This window comes from Lonchura striata, chromosome 4 (genome assembly GCF_050655825.1).
Source record: "Lonchura striata isolate lonStrDom1 chromosome 4, ASM5065582v1, whole genome shotgun sequence".
In the NCBI taxonomy this organism is placed as follows: Eukaryota; Metazoa; Chordata; class Aves; order Passeriformes; family Estrildidae; genus Lonchura; species Lonchura striata.
Genome location: NC_140706.1, coordinates 39,364,425 through 39,385,494, shown reverse-complemented (window position 1 = coordinate 39,385,494; position 21,070 = coordinate 39,364,425). Strand labels below are relative to the sequence as shown.

Here is a 21,070-nt window from a genome sequence, read left to right as displayed (position 1 = left end):
AAGCCAGTGGGCACATTATGGACTCCAAGGAAACTGTGGGTTCCAGAGAATCTGTTGAAAATCTTTGTGTATTGGCACACTTGCACGCATCCTGACTGGAATAATTTGGTCCAGAAAGGTGTCTGCAAAACAGAACATCTAAAGGATCTAGTACAAAAGACTTTCTTTTCTTTGCTAAAGCTGCCATGCTATACAGTGATAGCATGTTATACTGCTACTCTGTAGGCCCATTTCTGGTTCTTTTCTCCAGGAAGTTTTAAGGGCAGATACTTTTACAGTTGATATTTTGAAACTGGAAACATGCAGGGTATGTTACACATCTCCCATGCTACCACGGACTTGCAAAAGGTGAAGCACTGTAAGAGAGCCTCTGCAAAATCTAAACAAATGAAGCAGCCAGAGCTCTCATTTTAAAAGGTTAAAGGGATGGATAAAAGGAGGCTCTGTCAAAAGGACTAAGTGGTCTTCTGATGTTCTGATTAGCAGCAGAAATCCATTAGGAAGCGCTTGAGTGTAATTAGAATGGAGAGATTAAAAGAAATAGAATAGTAGAAGCATTTAGAAAAAATAGGAAGTGCAGAAATAGGTAACCTGCAACATAATCAAAGAAGCATATAATAAGTGTTTTTAGTAGTTTCTCGTGCAATATAGATTAGAAATTATTGTAAACCATGCATGAAAGAGTGAGTTATATAAATAGGTAATTCTATCACACCTTTTCTTAGTTTGTCAGCAGAAAAATTAAGATATCAGTGCAAAATGCATCTGCATCAATAGCATAAGTAAACCCAAATTTACCAAATATAAGAAACATAAAGAAAATTTCATACAAATGCTAGAAAATATGGAACACAGGTTTTAAAACTTGGTTTTATCTAAAGCTTTCTTGAGTAATTTGAATTTGTAGAAATATTACCTCAGCCACTCATGTTCACAGTCTGTGAACTGTGGACATAAACAACGGCATTGAATTGACGAGAATTTAATGTCAAAGCATAAGCCTGCCTAAATTAAAAGCAAATGGCATTCTATTTATGAACTCAGGATACAGCAAATATTAAGGTCTGTCTTTAAACCAATGAGTGCATCCTCAGATTAGCTGAAGCTCAGTCAGTCACCTAACTGTGACAACAATGAGCTCAATTGGCAGCTGAATTAGTCTCCTAAAGGTTGATTTAAAAATAACACAGGTCATGTATTAGTTTCAGTACTTCATAATTCTTACCCATTTTATTTCTATTTAAACAATAGTTTCCTTCATACCACCACTAGTTGAGAAGGTCTGACCTCTGCATATGTAGAAAGTGATTGGAATTCCTAGGAATATATAACTAATGAGGAAATTTGCAATAAATATACATTAAGTGAACCAGGGAGCTATATCCTTTATTCATTAAGATAATAGCACATGCAAAAATCACCAACTTCAGAGATATTAGCTTAAAAAATACACTAAACAACTGGAAGCATAACTGCAATTTTCTATTTCTACTGTACTGCTTGGTCTTATTGATAACATGTAATATATACTCAATAAACTCCACATGTGTCTCTCCACTTAAGTCCTACTACAGATGCATTCAGACTTTGGCAGATCCTGAGACTGCCTGCCCACTGTCCCCTCACTGATATAGTTTCCCTTGCTCATTACATTTTTTTTCTTGCTTCTAAATGCAGCTGTTAATTGCTTTAACCTTTAGCTGATTCCTTTGAACTCAGGAAATTTGTATTTTATTACAACTAAGATAATACAATTTAAAATTCCATTCTTATTAATGCAGTTATAACATTGTAAATGAGTTTTTAAAGAATATTCAGAAATCAGTCTAAATCTTGTGTCAATTGGTCTAATTCATGACATGTGAATGTCAGAATTTCTCAAAAGCCAATACATGCTCTTGTCATCATAACGGAGCCTCCTCCTTAGAACTGTATGTGTACTGTATCCTAAGTACCATACTGTAGTCACTGCTTTATAATATTTAACATAATATTTAGTAGTAACTAGAATTTACAGCAAATCAGTTCAAGGATGAAAGAATTAAACTGTACTTGGTAAACCTACTTCATTTTGCATCGCTGAACACTGTAAGAAAGATTGTCACGGCCAGATATCCCTTCATTTTAATTAATGCATTTGTAATAGCATCAGGAAAATTAGTGCCAAAAAATGCAAATTAAGATCCAGTTATTAACATGCCAAATTTGGATTCTTGTGTCTGTATCTGCCACCTCCCCCCCAGGATAAATACATGACTTAGGAGAATTTACACAGCAATTATTCCACAGAGCTGTCAAGACATTTTGCAAAAGATCCTTTATAGATGGAGACAGTGAAGTACTAAAAAGCAAGAAAACTTTTTCCAGATTACAAACTATTTAAAGAACAAGACCAGACTAGAAAGCAATGCACATTTAGACTGAACACTTTTTGATTTGTAACTAGGTCATCAGATTAAATGCATCATCACCCAGAGGTCTCATTACAGTCAGTGGCAGAAGACCAGCTGAAAGGCCCCTCAGAGCTGCCCATTAAATTTAAGTGTATACAGATTCTGTGTTTCTTTCTTACAGTTCCAATTAAAAATTTACTGTGGGTACCTTTCAGCTCCAACTTCTGCCCCAGCCATGTCCTGCAGCTCAGAATTAAAGCCAGTTGTACATCTGCTTCTCACCTAGTATTTCTCTGTGAAATGGAAGCTAGATGGAGACCACAGCAGTTCTAGCACTTTTCTGTGAAATGGCAGCTAGGTGGAGACCATAGCAGCTCTTCTCTGTTATTTTGATGGGAGGGCCATACCCAGGGATGCATGCTCTAAAGCCTCCAAGTTGTTCACCCAAATGAAGAAAGAATCTACAAATTACTATTTTCATCTTTCATTTGTATTCATGAGTAGGCCCCATAGTTAAATTGCTTTCACTGCCATTTTACCTTATTGCCTGACTTTCTTCAGCATCCCTCAGTTAAATGTGAGCAGCTGGTCCCAAGCAGATTTGAACAGTATTAAAACAGCTATGCCTCAGTTTGCAACTATGATTCCTCTGCTGTGTGACAGCATAACTCTAAATCTATTTACTTGAATGGAGTATTTAAAATTCCATGCTCAGTTTCCTGTCTGTGACTGCTACATCCTAAATTATTAGATTAAAAACCAAAATTGCTACTGTCACCACCATCTGTAGCAGTGAAACTATGAAAGAGTTTTATTGAGAGTGCACAAACAGGTAATGTGCCAGTACGAGCTGATGAAGACTTTGCTTTAGATAATCCTACTTTCCTTATATATCTACATTAGTGAAAGATTTGTGGGCTTGCTGTTTAGGGGCGATCTTTAAAATCACTGTGTTTCTTTGTACATTACAAGATTTATCAGCGTCTGAAGAGCAAGAAGTGCTAAGACCCAAAGATGGTGCCTCCTCGGAGCCCGGATGCCTGGAGCTGAGCAGCCACAGGTGCTTTTCCACACCCCGCGGCGTAGGCGCCATCTGCTCTGAGGGGCCGCAGGAGCAGCGCTGCCAGAGATGGGTTTGTTTCTGTTTTGGGGTCCGGGAGGCTGAGAGCCACACCCTCCGGTAACTTCAAGTTTTGATTTTGGACTTTCCAGAGGTTGTTCCTTTCTCTCGCCAAGGGAAAGGCTGGTTTTCTCACACAGGATGTCGCCTTTTTCTTGACTTCGTTCCGTTTTCTTCAGCTCAGCAAGGCTCCTTCTTTGCCTGGGCACCAGTTGCGGAATTTCTCCATCATACGATCACCGGGTTCGTGGACTACTACTCTTTGTTTGATTCAAGCCCAGCCGCGGATCAGGTTTCCGGCCGCGCCTCAGCGCCGCCCGCCCGCCCGGAGCGCTGTGGCGGCTGCACCGCGGCGCCGGAAGGAGGCGGCTCGCCATGGTGCGTGTGCGGGCCGGGGATGGGGCCGGGGATGGGGACAGGGACAGGAGTGGGGCTGCGGGTGCGGCTCCCGCAGCCTGCGCTTCTGGGGACGGCGGTGGCTGCTCACGCGGTGCTCCCGGCCCCTTCATTCCCTCCGGGAGCGGCCCCGCCGCGGCCCTGGAGGGGCGAGCCCGGGGCGCTGTGGGCCGATGCCGGCGGTGAGCCGAGCTCGCACATAAAAACTGCTGCATTTCCTCCCGGGGGGTTCGCGGCGGGGGCAGCGCGGTCCGCCTGGGGCAGGGGGGAGTGCTGCCGCTGAGATTTCCCGAGGTCTCCGAACAAATGTGTCTTTGACACCATCGGTTTTTTCGCAGCCCTAAGCACTGGTGTTATGGCAGAGAATTGGATTTACTATAGTGTCCGTTTACTGATGGCCACTTGTGATGCAGGAAAGAAACCTTGCTTTCAGGTGTTTTTTTTGGGCGCAGTTAAATAGCATATTACTTCATAAAGCATTCAGTTCTGTTCAAACATTTTCTTAGCAGAAAGTAGCATAACTTAGAGTAGTATTACCATGCTTCGGATATTCGTGAGTGGTATTCCTTCTCTGTGCAGTATGGAGGGGTACAGGAGGAAAACCTCTGGCTGCTCCCTGGTGTGAAGTATTCCAATGATCTCTGGGGAGGAACAAGAAAATCACTTTTACTGCATTGTTCAAATTACATGGGGTTCTTGTCAGAAACCCACATAGAAGCTTGAATGGGGACATTTTTCTGCAGAGGTACAGAGAGCTAATATTAGTTTCCTAGCTGCAGAGTTCTACGAAGCAGATACTCTGGCAGTAGTCTCTATGTAAGATGCCTTACAGCATTTCCTGTACTCCAGTGGTTTTGTTACAGCATGTACTAGCTTCAAGTACTGTTGTTTTTGAAGTGAGTGAAATTGGTAACATGTTACTGAAAGGTAAGGGCTTTCTTAGCTATCAGTGCATGACCTTTACCAGTCTTTATCATGGTGTGTACTTCTGTCTTCCCTTTCATGTTTTACTCAGCCTTGTTAGTACATAGTATCTTTGATGTCTTTTCAGCCAAAGTTACGAAAACCTCAAGGAGGGAAGCAAGAGAAAAAAGTTATCCATCCGTACAGCAGAAAAGCTGCACAGCTTGCAAGGGAAGTACACAAACAGGAAAAGAAAGAAAAGTAAGTTGACTGCAAAACCTCTGTTTTGATCTCTCAGATCAAAGAATAACATCACAATTTATACTTTTCATTTGTGGTACTGGACATGGACTGTTATGCTGATATAACCACAAGAAAACAGAAAGGCCTGCATAACTTAATATTTTTGCTGGGCCATGTGAAGTTACAGGTTTACATGCATTAAATCAGGTTATACAGAGTGTGTAGTTCTGCTGCTTTACTTTGGATGTTGTCCTTACAAGTCAGATTTCTTGCCTTTGATAATCTGAATAGCACGATGCTGGTGATTTCACATAGAAGTGAATCACCTAGTTTGACTTTACTTCAAGTTCAGTAAGAATCCCGCTTAGAGTCTAGCTGCTTCTGCTAAAATGCTGAGTTAATAGAAAAGAAAACCCAGAAACCTTTCTGCAGAAGACAGACTTCTGAATAAAACTGTACAGTTAATTTCTCTTTGGTGGTTTTGTGCTGTTCCGTGGCAAGTTTGTTTTTCTGCTTTTAAGTTTTACTTCCCCTTCCCACAGAGGGAAAACACAGCTGGTGAAGACTGGCCTTTAAATTACATTGTCTCAGGTTGCTCATTTTTATGCATAAATATGTTTATTTAGGAAATTACTATAGCTAGCTTAATGCATTTTCGATCTAGATATAGTATAGCACTATATAAACGATATAATGCAGTATAAACTCTAGTGTCTGGATGGACCATGTGAGCTGAGCCCAAATACTCATTTGCCTGAAGGTGTTAAATTGGAAACTCCTGGTCCAGACACTGTGCAGGTTTATTTTTGGGATTGATGTACAGCCTTATCCACAGCAGTTGCACTGTTGCTTTCACTAGAAGGTGGGACCTTTGCTGCCACAGTGGGGTCATGTAGCCTCCAGCAGGGCTGCTGCAAGAATTCACAAGCAGGATGTGTTGATTGGGCAGTTTCTTAATGTACAAGAGGTTTTCCCTGCTGTTTCATATCTTTTCTGTGCTCTCCAACTATTGATAGTACATTTTTATTGCAAATTATTTTCCTACTGCTAAACTGACCACTTTGTCCCCTAGCTCTCTCACCTGGTGTCATAACAACTGCTCACAGCTCTTAATCACAAAGGTGACTTAATCTTACTTGATTCACAGTGCTTGCATTTGTGACTTCACCATACAGAAAAACATGCACAAGAAAACTTAGTGAGGGAGCAATACTTACCGATTATTCATTATGACATGGCACACTCAAAGCTTTTAGTGACAATCTTGTGTGGTTAGAGTTACACTGATATGGACACCAGTGCTGATGTTTCTTCTTGGAGTGCTATTTTTTCTTCCTCTTGCAACAGCAAAAAGTTGAAAGGCCCTGCTGAAAGTGAGACAATATCCACTGCTTTCCCCTCATCCATTCAGGCAACTGTTTCATCATAGAAGCCAATCAGGTTGGTCAGACATGACTTACCTTTAGTAAATTCATGCTGCTATTCCTGATTACCTCTGTGTTGTACATGTGGATGGGGATGGTTTCCAGAATGAGGTGCTCCATTGCCTTTGCACTGATTTAAGTGGGGCTGACTGGCCAGCAGTTCCCTGGGTTCTCCTTTTTGCCATCTTGGAAGACCAGGGTGACATTTGTTTTCTTCCAGTCCTCAGGCTCCTCTCCTCATCTCCACAACCTTTCAGAGATAATCATGAGCGGTTTAGCCATGGTGTCTGCCAGCTTCCTTGGCACTCATGGATGCATCCCTCAGGGCCCATGGCTTTGTGGATGTCAAGTTTGCCTGGGTGTTCTCTAACCCAATCCTCCTTTGACAAGGGAAAGTCTTCCCTTCTAACATTCCTTAACCCTGGTCAGAGATTCCTGAGGGCTGCTCTTGGCAGTGAAGGCCCGTGCAAAGAAGATGTTTGGTATTTTTGCCTTCTCTGTCCTCTGGTGCCAGGGTCCCCCTCAATTCAGCAGGAGGCTGACATTAGCCTTAGTTTTCCTTTGGTCGCTGATGTTTTTGAAGAAGCACTATCCTTGCTATTTCAATCTAGGCTGATTGTAAAAGATGTAACCTTTCATTTTGCATAGGGATACCATTCCACCAAGAATAGTCTGTCAATTCTGACTATCCACAGCATATTGTGATAGCAAAATGATCTTAGATTTTGTTTCTTTATATCTTAAAAATAAGATTTATACATCTTACACTTCTGAACAGTTAACTAACATTCTGTACTTTGTAGATCACTTTTGTTGTGGTTGTAAATCAGTTGTATGAAAAGCATCCTACAATTTTCTGTTTTATTTCCTCTATTGTCTTGGCTTGAAGAGCAATTTCATTTGAAAGACATGAATAATGTTGTTTTGGTTTTTTTCCCCTTAGTGTTTTTAAAAGAGTTGTTAAGGGTTCCAATTTCTTTTAATCTCTATTATCTAAATTATCCGTTTGGTAAATTCTCAGTATTTTTTTTTTTTAATTGGGAATTAAATACATGTTGAACTTTTTATTGTCATGACTTAGCTTTCAGTTTCTGTAATATAATGCTGAGGATTGGATTCATTTTGAATAGCTCTGAAAAAGACAAGACAAATTTCTGATGCTGTGAATGGAGGAAAGCTTTCCTCTCCTACACTCTTGGGAAAAAGAAATAGCTCACAACAGTTTTGTTCTTCTGCATTGCTTCTGCAGGTCTATTAAATGTCTTTAAACAATTTTCCAAATTGCTTCTATTGAATGACAGCCCTGTTCTCTGGTGGAAGGTTAGTACATCATTTGGTGGTAAATAGAAGCTGCCTTGTAATCTCTACAGAATTTTCTTCCTTAGTCCTGTCTACAAATCTGGCATTTTTCTGACCATGCTTGTTATTGTGTAGAAGTAAGTTGTCTGAAGTATGAATAGGACACAAAACTAGAAATGGAATTATCAATGTGATCTCACTAGGTCTGAGTAAAGGGGGTAGTTTTTCTGTACAGGCTAGTGCACTTCTGCAGAATGAAAAAAAGTATTCAGTGGATGTAGGAAGTCCATAGAGGTCATATGTACTATTTTTATTAAGCACCTTGCCAGAGGGTGCTTTAATTGTGGCTGGCTAAATTTATGCAGTAATACTTTTTGAACATACATACATTTTATCTGTTGATTACTATTTAACACAAAGATATAGAATGTAGGAAACCCTTGAATGGTATGTTACTGGAGGATGAGAATATGTTATACAGAAGTATCAGTGAGTGGTTTTGGGTTTGTGTGGTTTTTTTATTTTGTTTGACTTGTTTTGGTTTGGTTGAGTTTTGGATTTTTTCCTTCGGTGCTTGTCTGGAGACAGAATTCATGACTGGAGACAGTTTAGGCTTCTATTTTTTTATTAACTTTCCTATGGGATGGAGGGAAGGAAATAACTACTGTGAATGTTCCTGTTTATGTTATACAGAAAGAACAATTGTGTGAAGTTATGAGATGCATATTGCAGTATCTTTTGCCCAAACTAGATAGTAAAAAAGGGTAGACATTATCCACAAGGAATTTCAATATTTAAAATGCAGTATTGGAAAAAGAAGGGAGAAGTTCTGCATTAAGTTGCAGAAGTCTTTTATGGGCTCCATTGTCCACTCTTCACTGCAAGCATTCATAATGAAATATGACAGTAGTTATAAATTTACTGTCCAGAAACTGTGACTGCACAACAAAAGACCAATCTTAAGTATAATAAGAGGAGACAGACCAATTGCTTTTAGAAAATTGGCTACAATCTTAAATCATCTTGTTCATTTCAATTACACCTTTTTCTTGCCTGCATCCATCTCCTCTCAATTCTCTTCAAGGTCTAATGAGCAGCACAACTTCCAGTGTATTACTACCAATTTATTCTCTGTTAATCTACATGTGAGATCTTATTCCTTTAGGCAGCTTGTTTGCTCTGTTAAATAATTACATGGATGTTTTTATGAGACAGCCATAGCTGCTTCACTGGCAGTAGTAGAACATTGACTTTTCTACACTTTAGGAAACCTGACCATAGTGGAAAATTAATGAAATTTCTTTAGTAGAGATGTACTAAAATCAGTCATGTTTTCCTGCAACTGCAGAAATACCTATCTGGTTCTGGTAGCTGAAGCTAATCTAGCTGTGCTTTTTTTTTTTTTTTTCTGTCATTTTCCCTCCTGAGTCAAAATAGACCCTTTCTATTGTGCATGCACAATAAACTTCTTAGGAGTCAGTGCATTTTCATTACAGATAAGCCAGTCTAATACTGACATGCTCTGAGATAATGACATCTAAGGAGGTTTTACAGTGATGGGGTGTGAAGCGACCCTTTAGGGGTAAGCAACCGTAAAATGTCTCCTGGTAGAACTCTGTGTGTGCTTTTTCTGAGGTTTTCCCCTGTCTAGCGTCCTAATCCTTCTTGACCCACTATGCTTCTACTTGCATTGATTGCAGCAGTGATGCTTTGTGACATGCTCTTGCAGATTCTTCATGAGGAAGTAAAAAACTGTTAGCTTTTAAAATTATTTCTTTTGAAAAGCCTATCTTCAGTTTTCAGAGCCATAGATGGCATTTGCATGTGTGGATATTATTGGGGAAAAATACTGAGTTTGTTATCTGATTTGGGAAATACTTATTCATTGTTAGTATTTAGAGTAGAACAGTTGAATACAATATATGAGATAAAAAGCTGCTGAAAGAACATGTAGAATTTACTATTAAAGTAAATAAAAAAAAACCTTTAAAGTAGACATCAAGAAAACCACTAATCATTCTTATTAATAATCATTGCCTAAGCAGAGGATTTCTGGAAGGTGGGTGAAGAAGAAAATCATCAAGAAACAACAGCCTGCCACAAGATTGTGTCCCTGGTCTTACTCTCTCCTTCCCTGTACAAAAGCTATTAGTCATTGTGTGGAAGGGGAGGAGAGGAAGTTTCTTTGACTCACCTGATTTGATTAGCTTCCCTGCTAATGCTATTGTCTTCTAGCAGTCACTGAGGTGAGGTTTTTATAAAAAGTACAATAAGGCAACATCCGAGCCTATCATTCATTATTTCTCATACTGCAGTTAGTTGTGTGTACTAGGAGACTGAAGGTTTTTAGTCCAGAAGAAAATTGTGGTTCTGTACTTCACTGCTTTGATAAATAAATGTTTTATGGCCCTAGCAAGAGCAAGTGGCAGTTTGTAGTGTTTTAGAATGTAGATGTGAAAAATGATCCTATTCAGGCAGCTTTCCTAGATGTCATTGTCATTTTCTCCATGGCAAAGCTTTGCAGACAGGCTCAACTGGCAGTGTTGCCTTGTAGGGTTCCCAGCAGGGATTGCTGGTGTGGAGTTCCACTGAGGGAAGCATGTGTCTTTTTCTTGGATGCTGTAACCGTCCAAAGCTCTCTGCTGTAAATCCTCTGAGGATAAAAGCCTGCCCAGCTTTTATTGAGGGCTTCTTCTACACATGCTGGGGTATCCATAGAAGTAAAAATTTCTTTGATGTGTTAGTGGAATTCTTAGCAGTTCACACATGCTGTGGATTTGCTTGTACGTGGCTTTTAGACAGTCTTCAGAGGATGAAATACTTCTTGAAAAATCTAGTCATTTAATAATATAGGTTTGTGGACAAGTGACACAAGTGTGTTTGTCTCTGGAAAGTAAGCATTTATCTTTTGATCCCAGTTTTTGTGGTAGGTGATAGATTTCTGTGCTCTGAGTTACTTCAGTTAGCTCTAAAATGCTCATTAAATTTTACAGAGTAGAAGGAATTTTATAAAAGGAGCACAATAGCTTTGAACTATGATGAATTTTAGCATTATTTATTTTCTGTCAATTATAGCCTTTATGACTTACATAATATATTACTAATTTTCCTATTTAATAATAATAATAATCAAAAGTCCATTTTATCAGAGGTCCTTGAATATATACACTGAATATTCATGGCTAGGATATTTTTTCTGGTGACAAATTTCATACTTACCCCAAGAATGTCTTGTTTTCCTTTCTGGAAACAACAGAACATTGCAACATCCTTTGATGCAGATGGAATCTGACACCTTGAGGACAAAAGAGCATAAAACATGGGATTTCCTGATAGAGAATTTCTTTTTTTTGAGAACTCCTAATAAGGATGAAAATGAATCCCAAATAGAACTGTGTATCCACATCCCATACAGTACAGAAGGCTTTTGAGTATCCTGCCAAAGATTCAAATGGACTTGTGATTCAAGTACTGTGAGACAGAGATGGTTTTTTTTCCATCTTGTTTAATTAAATTGTTAATTTTGGTTTCTTAACACATTAACTTACTGTTTGCTAAGGACAAGGTTTAATTATTACAAGTTTTAAGGTAATAGAATGGTATTTTTCACATTGCATGCGTGATTTGCAAGAATGCAATGCAGTGAAATCTCCCAACTCATTAAACATACCAGAAGAATATCAGAAATACTTAAGAAAATTGCGACAGTGCAGCTCTTCAGTATACTTTTGTTGCACACTGAGAAAAATGTTCCATCTTTTTTTCTTTCAAAACCTTTTTAGCTTAATAGGTAAACTGGACAAATATCAGTAGTTTTACTGCTAGCTGAAACAGAAAGAGTTTTACATTATTTGGAATTTTTCAAATATTTCTATTTGAAATTATACCTTGACTTTCATTGTGACTAAAAAAAACCCCAACATTTTGAGAATAAAATTAAGGTTGTTGTTTATATAGTCCTCAGTCCTGGCTAACACATCTATTTTTTTCTCTGCTAGGTTGAAGACTGACAAAGCTTTGCGTTTAAGTATTATTGGTAAGCAGAAACTTCTGTTACTGAGTACAGTATTCAGTTTCTTAGTAGAGATTCTAAATTTCACCAACTTTTTAGATGTCCAGTTAGAGCTTCTTTTTCTATAATCTGATTCTGCAATCTTCAAATAGACTTGGTTGAAACATTTAAATACCTGACATCCACTTAATATATACAGGATTGAATTTGGGGATGAGCATAGCTAATCTTTCGTGAGTGTACACAACAGCAGAGAAATATAGACCAAATAAGTATTTTGTACATCTGTACACATATTTTTTTTGGCCTCCAAGCTTTTTATAATTGCTTGTAAAAGAAGATGATATATGTAGTTTAAAAGACACATTACGTTAGCAAGTAAATTCAAAACTTTGAGACACAACCTGGAATATTTTTCTCTTCCATATGATTGATCCTGGAGCTTTTCAATTTAATCTGTTTAAAAACAGATGTGATGATCTGAACTCTTACTCAAGCCACTGTGTTGTTTTTTTCCCTCTAAGTTTCCTTCCTAAGTAATTGATATAGTGATATTTTAATTAATTTCTAGTAAAACAAAGCCTAGTTGTTGTTTTTTTTTCCTGTAAGGGAGGTATAAAATAAATCTTAAATTATGTGAAAATGTTTCTGTTACAGCTTCCTTCATACCTGGCACCCACAGTATCAGAGTCTGTGATGCCATTCAAAATCTTGAAAAATGGGGGGCGCAATTAGAAACTTTGAGAAACTAATATGTATTGATGCTACAGTGGTGGTATAACCATTAATATTAAGTTTATTCTTGTAGGAGAAAAACTGCAATGGTTTCAAAGTCACCTTGATCCCAGTAAAATCGAGTACACAAAGAAGGAAGCTGGTGAACTAATTGAAAGGTAAGACTGGTGTTAAAAACAAGATTAAAAAGCTTGACTTGTCTTTAAAAATAATGTGATGATGACTCGGAGGAGGATTTTTATATATTGTTAATTATAATATCAAGTAGTTGAGTTTGTTGCCAGTGACAAATATTGATAGACATATATAGTCATACTAGAATTATTCAAATAAGTAGTTTTCTGTTATTTTAAATTATTGAAGTTTATCCCTAGTTTTTTAGTGTGTGGAGGATCTTAAATGATTTGGACAGTATAATCATATGCGTTTTCTTGTTGGGTTATTTTGTGCCACCTGAACACGCAGATTTCATACTCCTTACTCCTTGCATCTCCAATAAATAAAGAAAATAAATTAGAAAATAAATCCAATTAGTGAAATAATTTATCAGAGTAATTCTGTTCTGCAATTTTTTGGCATGACTGAATCTACCTTTTATGCATTTTATTTCTTTCAGTTATATGTGTCGATTCAATGCTGAATTGGAGCAGATTGAATTGCAAAACAGTATTAAAGGCAGACAAGGAAGACAGCATGGTTCACGGGAAACTGTCATCAAACAGACAATAGAACGTGAAAGACAACTCTATGAGGGCTATGGAATAGGTACGTAAAAGTATTAGAAAGAATTCAGTCCTCACACCTGCTCACAAGGTCAGAATCTAAGCAAACTTTCTAGGCATTATCCTTATTCTCTTTTACCTGGGATGAGGGCCATGGTGAAGAAAAGATGGTGGAGATCTGACTCATATATTCTACTTTTGCCTTTCTTTGTGCATCTTTGCTTGTACTGCCTTTTCAGTGCAGGCATATATAACCGATTTTTCAAACTAAAGTGAGTTTTCAATGCACTTGCCTTGAATTCTGTGCAGCAGCTGGTTGGACCCTCATTTGATGGCTGGAACTAGGCTGAAGGGAAGCAGCAATAGTTTGGTGAAATAAGGAAGAAAGACAAAGAGATAATGAAAGTGCAAAAAGCAGAGTTGTTTGGGGATAGTCAAAATAAGCAGTGAAATGTTTGTATTTTGCTTTAACCAATAATATGCATGTTGAAGCTAAGTAGTGAACTTGGCTTTAATGTTAAAGTATTATCCAGACATGATTGGTCCTTCTAGTAGTAAAATATGCTGTGTAAAACATGAAAAATCTACGTTATTCTGTAGTTAGGATTCAAAGTACAGCAGGAATATGACACAATATTATGTGTCATATTCCCTGGTCAGCTGTCCCAGCTGTGTTCCCTCCAAGTTCCTTGTGCACCCTCAGCGTCCTTACTGGTGGGCTGGGGTGAGGAACAGAAAGGGTCTTATCTGTGCAAACCCAGCTCAGGAATAATGAAAACATCCTGTTTTCATCAACACCATTTCCAGCTAATCTAAAATACAGCCCTGGACTAACTAGTGTGAAGAAAATTAACTCTACCCTGGCCAAAATCAGCACACCCTGATATGTACTCCACAAACCAAGAAAATTAATAACTTAAAAATTTTGCCAGTGTGGCCAGCAGAGGAATTGAAGAATATCTATATGACTTCATGCATCATCTTTGATGTCTTAGAAGGAGGGGGAAAAAGTAATAGGAAGATCGATTCTGTGATTGTAATCAAACAGCTTAATTGTAGAATGTATTCTTTTTATTTTTTGCTTTTAAATTTTAGTTCTTTTTGTCCTTAGTGCTTTGTGGAAAGCTGAAAGAAAAAGGCAGTAAGGCTAGAGAAAAAGATGTCAAATGCAGAAGTACAACATAAAAACAATGAAGAAGCTAGAAATATTGTAGGCAAAATCTGAGTTATTATAGAATTAGTAAGTAAAGCATTCAGAGAACACAGTGCAACGTCACATATTAAATACACTTTCAAATCATTCGTTATTTGTTATCACAGCTGCTGCAGGTTTTGCTCTCTGTCTAGGACAGTGTTCATTCAGAGAAAATAGTTGCTGCTAAGTACTATAGCAACTAAATACTGTAATTAGAGATTGGGCATAAATGGAAATCAGCTGGAAACAGTGCTTTTATGTCTCTAGCTCATTATTAATCCTAGAAGCTTTAGTGAGTGGAGCTTTTATAACTGATTTAGATTTGTTGGGGCTTTTTGCCCCTTGTTCTTGAACTCAGTTATTTCTTGTATGCATGCATACATTGTATTTCTTGTATGCATGTGCATTTGCTATGAAGAGACTGCATAGTATGTATTTTTTTCATTTGGGAAAGTCTACTAAAATTGGATGCAGTCTATTTATATCATAGAATCAATTAAGTTGGAAAAGACTTCCAAGATCATTAAATCCAACCTTTGACCAAACACCACCATGTCAACTAGACAATAGCACTAAGTGCCACATCCAGTCATCTCTTGAACACTTCCGGGACTGCTGATTCCTCCATCACTTCCTTGGGCAGCTCATTCCAATGTTTAACACTCTTTACGTGAATAAACATCTGTCCTGATGTCCAACACAAATCTTCCGTGGGTGTAGCTTGAGGACATTTCCTCTTGTCCTGTCAAGGATATATGTAAATGAAAAACAAATCCTTTAGAAAATGCAAGCATTTGTTTACAGAAGTGGCAGACATCCCGAAATATTGCAAATTTTAGCCTTTTTGTAAACAAGCAGTAGTTATACAGGCAACATCAGCGATGTTGTTGAGGTTTAGCAGCTCCTTGTCCTTACTCCTTAAATATATCTACAATAGTTTTATTGCAGTTATCTTCCCTCTTGTTTTCATTTTTGTGTATTTGGGTTTTCTGTTTAATCTGGTTTTACATGTTTACAGCAAAGCTATTGAAAGGCAATGCTAGATATTTATTTATTTGTAACCCAGAGTCAGTATGCTTTCAGTGGAAAAGCATGATAATTATTTAATGCAAACATCTATTTTTGATAATTGCTTCTAATTACCTTGCATGTTCTCTCAGATACATAATACTAATCTTGGGGAAAAGTGGCTTTTAAAACTAAATACACTAGTTTTATTAATTAGTTCTGGAGGCTTCACATTACAGGGAAATCAATTTAATTCAGATGAAAGCTGTATCATTTCTACATATCTGCTAATGTAACTTATGTACTATACAGTAGCTGCTGTTTTCTGTAGTGATCATTATTGTTAACCAAGTAATTTTTTGCTTAAAGATCATCTACGGTTTCCTTCTTTTTAACAAGCTGTTTGTTCATCCACAAAAGAAAGAAAAACTATCTGAAAGGGTCAGAAACATTAAAAAATGTTTGCTTATGTTTACATCTTTTTCACTGCTGTTTTGCTAAATGTATAAATTGTTGACTACTTTGTCTTAGAAATGCCAGACAATCTACTCCCCAAAATACTGTCTTCATTTCTGTGCCACTGATTCTTGTTCCATTTTTCTCTTATATTTTTCTTACTCTTTAGTTCAGAAAAACATGCTCCTGTGACTTAACATTTTAACACAAATTAAGGAGTTCACAAGCAGCAGCAAAAAACATGGCAGTGTTGCATGCTAAGGAGATGCAGCTGAGTTAGACAAGTGTTGCTAATCCAGCATAATTTAGAAAATCAGTTACTGTGTAGTATATAATTACTTTATTTCTACACACAGTTCTATTCTTAATCTTGCAACTCAGTAGTTTTTATTGTGTAACATATTGTAAACACATATGTAACTGTATTAAAAATGTTGCCACTGCGAAAGCAATAATGATGCCAGTGCCAAATCTTGGTTTGTCACAGAATATTCTTTCAGAGTGCTTGCATTCTCATGATGTTGGTGAACCCTGGATAGATAAACATTATCTGATGGTATAAGCATTGTATCTGATGATATAAACATTGTCTGCCAAACTCGCTGTTGACATCACCACATGCATTACTAGGGGCAAATGGAGTAGCACTAATTGCTCCTTGTAAAATACCTGGGAGAAGGGAAGAACTGCTTTCCCTCGTGGGAGCTGGGATGTTCCAGCCTTTGCCACTGTGCTTCCATGAATGCAGTTCAAGAAAGTAAGAGCAACCATGGCTTTGTTTCAAGGCTTTATTGGGAAGGATGGACCTAATGTGGCATGGATAGTTGGCATGGATTGTGGCATGAAACCAAGGAATCAACAAACCAAAAAAGCATTAGGTAAATGTTTCTTTGCCTTGCCTTGCTCAGCTGTGAGCAGTGTCACCTCATCTGTTTACTGAGGAGCAGTCTGCAGAAATCACTGTCATTGTTATCAAAACATTTTGCATATATTATTGTTCTTCAGTTGGTAACTTCATAACCAGTTGTGAAAGGAAGGAATAGTTTTCTGAATAGTAAGGATTGTCTGGCTACAAAGATAAATGGTACAGGTATCATCCTATGTTTTATAGTAGCAAAATCATCCATAATCCTGCATTGATAGCATGATTTTATTTAGTCCTGTAAAACTTGAGGAAACTGATAGATGAACAAAAACAGAACTCTTCGTTCAAGAACAATATAAAAGTTGCTGAAATGTCACAATTTTAAGAGCTAAAATAAAGTGGATTTAATGTTACAGAGGTAGAAAACATCTGACTTGTTGAGAGCCTGTTGGCTGTGAAATCTGTACAATTTATAGACAGTAATGAGGTGTTTTATACTGTGGGAAGACGTCAAAGCTCCTGAGGTATAAACCTCCATAAATTAGTGGTGATGTTAAACACAGGCTGCTTGTAACACTGCAGGACTGACCAAGAAAAGAATGACACAGAATGGCAAAGCAGCTTTGGCATCCAATGTAAAAATCTGCCTAAATTTATAAACTACGCTCTTTTAGGAAGACTTTGGCTATTCTGGAAGGAAAAAAGCTAAATGGTCTGTTCCACAGGTCTCAATACAAAATATTTGCCTTCCTTTTTACTAGCAAAGGTAATATAGATATGTATGTATTATTGTTTTATTTGTATTATTATTTATATTTATTTTATTTTATATATATATATATATATATATATGGTGGGGTTTTTTTAGAGCAGTTTGGTTGCAGTGAAAAGGAGGTATGTAGCCATTTTGGTTAGAGGCCATTTAGCTCACATTTATTCCTTTGAAACGAGACTCACTTGATTAATTTAACACATCTAATAGAATTTAATTTCTTTCTTATTAGAAATTCCAGACATTATGAACAGAAAGCATCTTAAATTTTTCAGGTATGTTTTTTGTTATCACTAATAATCTGTTTATGCAAAATAGTGTTTCTGAAGTTCACCTGTTATATGTCTTTTTTTTAAAAAAAAGGAACATAGGCAAAACTGCCAAAGAATTTGTCATTTGAAAAAGCAGAGTAGGTATGGCACTGCTATTTTGGCATTTCTTAGTTGTTATAAGCTGAACACCTGTGCCAGTTATTAACTAAAACATTGGAAGATTTAGATTTGACAGTTAGAATGCCATATCTATAACTTACATAACATTTTTTCTCAATCTTCTTAGATAATATTTTACCTAAAATTCTGACTTCAGCTGTTTACAGTAGTGTTGATATGTGTGTATATACGAGTTGAAAATCTTAAATGAATTTACAACTTGCATTCAGTTAAAAGATCTGGGAGCTGTGAAACTTGCTGCTGGCTCATCTGGGCCAGCATGTTGGTATGTCCTGGTAGTAGATTGAGTGAGCATTTTTGCTGACAGCTCTATCAAGTGAAATCCTTTAAAGGAAGAAAACAAAAACAACTTAGGAATGCTTATGTTGCAAGTAATGCTGTATCACCAACTTGCAGGGATGGTATGTAGCCAGAAGTCATACTTACAGGATGTTGGAACAAAGCCAGAAATTCCAAAGAGAGACTGCTGTATTTATAAATATGCAATTGACTTCGTAAACAGGGACATCAGATAGAATTGTTGTTGTATTGCTTTGTTAAAGGAAAAACCTATCTTATAATTGGCAAATACTGTCTTTGCCCTTGAGAAAAATTATCCATGAAGTGCACTTACTATAATCAAGAAAGCATTCTATTAAGTGACTACTGGCTTTCACTTCTGTTTAAAACAACCTGTTCTCCTTAATGTAGCCTTTTGAAATAATACACTCACCAAGTGAACTAATGTTTACTAACCCTTTGTGTTCTCTTGAAGTTAGTCATACAGAATGTTAACATTTACCATAAATCACAAGGGACTTACGTACATGTGATGTCAGATATGCAAATCAAGCATCCAGATGAAGAAACTCTTCTGACGTGTTTTTCTGTTCCTTACCAGACTGCAAGTTGAGTAAGACAAACCTAAAAGCAGGTGGCCAAAAGTAAATGAGGGTACAATAAATCAGTGGGAATAAAGTATATATATTTTTGTTTCAGAATATCACATCTGAAAGTACTTATTTCTTCATAGAGAAATTACATCTTCTGTAGTGTACAAAATCAGGTGAAATCTTTGGTGCTTATTCATACCATAGTGGGACAGAGGATGAGTTAGAAAAGCAGCCTCACTTGAGTTAGCATCTTCTGAGGAAATGTGAATTAACTCTGCCATTCCTTCCTGTCTATCGGTAATTGGTTTTCATTACCTATTTTTTCTCTTTAAGAGAATGGGATGGTGATCTAAAGAAACTGCCAAACATCAGAATGAAAAAGCTCTCAGCTAAGGATGCTGCCTGCAGTCACCCTGAGGTGACAGATGCAAAAGCAAAAGAAGACTTGAATGAAGAAGAAGAGGTGGGCCCTGACGAGCACCAGCCGATTCAAGAGCTGAAATAGTGAACGGAATTGTAAGAAACCTATTTTAATTATCACTGGAAACAAAAATAAAATTTAACTGTATTTCTAAAGGCTTTGTTGTTGTTTTTTTATTATTTGTCTACCTATAGTAAAGAGTAAACAATATTACTGGGTAAAGCTATATATTACTGGATAAAACCTTTCGACTGTAAATAAATACTTAAAATCTTAATTGTGCAAATTGGTCTTGAAATCCCCGAACTAGCTGAGTACTTTTTCTGTCTACATTCCGATTGGAATACTTTGTGGTCAGAAATCCTTACCTTTTTGTGGTAATTGCAATAATCTGTTAAACATGAGGAACTCTTCTCTTGTACCTTCTTTTCTTTGAGAATCTGTGTCAGGATCATAGAGATCTGGAAATGCTTCAGTAAGATGCTGAGTATTTTATATTTTGTCAAGAGAATCCGAAAGAGTTACTGTCCTCAACAATCTCTATTGCAGAATTCAGATTAAAAGCCAATCAAAGTCCCTGCAGTCTGTTTTAAAGTATATCTTAGTCTGTATTTTTTCTCTAATCCTTTTGTTGAGAATTGAATTGAAGCCACTCAGGACTTTTCAATAGTAGGCTTGCTTTATGAAGCAACTCTTTAGATGATTTTAAATGTGTCTTTCAGGAAAGTTCTTAGGAGATTATCACTTGAAAAGCTGTAAAATGAATTTAAAAAAGAATGAAAAAGGGCAGGGGCAGAACTAGGGATAATTTCACAGCAGGCATTAAGTAGGATATCTCAGTGCGTATTAGGTTGTCTGGGCACTGAAGTCACAGTTCAGCTGAACTGTTTGTGCACATGGTAGTAGTCACAGCTAAAATGCCTATTAATTATGTGGAAATAATTATTCCTGGTGGATGATCTTTCTAGTACATGATCCCCAGTACACTTCTGTGTGCTAAACAATCAAGACTTTGTCATAGTAAATAGTTATGTGGGTTTCCTGGAATTCTTTTAACAGACATCTAGATGTGTATTTTAATAGATCTGCAGAAAGAGTTACTGATGAGTGTTAAATCTGTTAATGTGTATATTAAGTTCTTCCCTCTTTACAAATAGGCTTATGCTATCCTTTCATGTTATAAGAAACCAATCTCTTTAGGTTATATAGAACTAACAACTGTCCTCCTTAAATTATTCTAAAGAAGAAACCTGAATAATTTTTAATAGAATTGGAGCATGGGTGGGTAATGTAATTTATCTTTGGGTGGACTGCAAGTCTTAAACCTGGCTAGAGGTCTTGGCCTCTGACACCAGCCACATCTCCAGGCCATCACATAACTGCTTTGTGTTTGTGCTTGAGAGATCAGTGTGCTGAAGTTCATGGTATTTTTATATCTTTGTTAAATTGAGCTGTGTGGTGGAATTTATCTTGTTTTGATTTATAAAACTTGAGGTGGTAAACTGTGGTAGAAGCTGAGCCAGAGTAACTGGATTGAACTAAACTTGTTTGTGTTTGTTTCAGTGCTTTGACAGATTTTGCCTTTTGGAAATTAATTTTGAATTTTTGCTTGTATACAAAGTCTGAGGTTTGAAATTGCAAGTAGAAACATTGAGTCACTTTCCCATGACACTTTGTAAAATATGGAAGGAAAATGATCAGATAACTCAGTAACTGGGAGGTGTCATAGTAATTACAGTATTATTAGGCTGACATCCTGATGAGTGCTTCAAAAAGCTTGCT

The 21,070-nt window shown here is 37.1% G+C and overlaps 1 protein-coding gene across 5 annotated transcripts; it reads left to right on the top strand.

Moving 5' to 3' along the window:
- The first annotated feature begins 1,801 nt into the window (after positions 1 to 1,801).
- On the top strand, positions 1,802 to 19,443 carry TMA16 (translation machinery associated 16 homolog). 5 transcript variants are annotated; one of them, XM_021542294.4, is made up of 7 exons: positions 3,863 to 4,091; positions 4,961 to 5,073; positions 11,777 to 11,814; positions 12,599 to 12,683; positions 13,142 to 13,290; positions 17,776 to 17,818; positions 19,201 to 19,443. In XM_021542294.4, the coding sequence occupies exons 1-7, from the start codon at positions 4,083 to 4,085 to the stop codon at positions 19,370 to 19,372; spliced, it is 609 nt and encodes a 202-aa protein (XP_021397969.1). In that variant the 5' UTR covers positions 3,863 to 4,082; the 3' UTR covers positions 19,373 to 19,443. The 5 variants fall into 5 exon arrangements, with proteins under 5 accessions (XP_085434984.1, XP_021397969.1, XP_021397968.1 ...); XM_021542293.4 differs by having other exon boundaries at positions 3,863 to 4,342; XM_085578858.1 differs by lacking the exons at positions 11,777 to 11,814; positions 17,776 to 17,818 and adding an exon at positions 1,802 to 3,526 and having other exon boundaries at positions 3,693 to 3,891.
- The last annotated feature ends 1,627 nt before the right edge of the window (positions 19,444 to 21,070 follow it).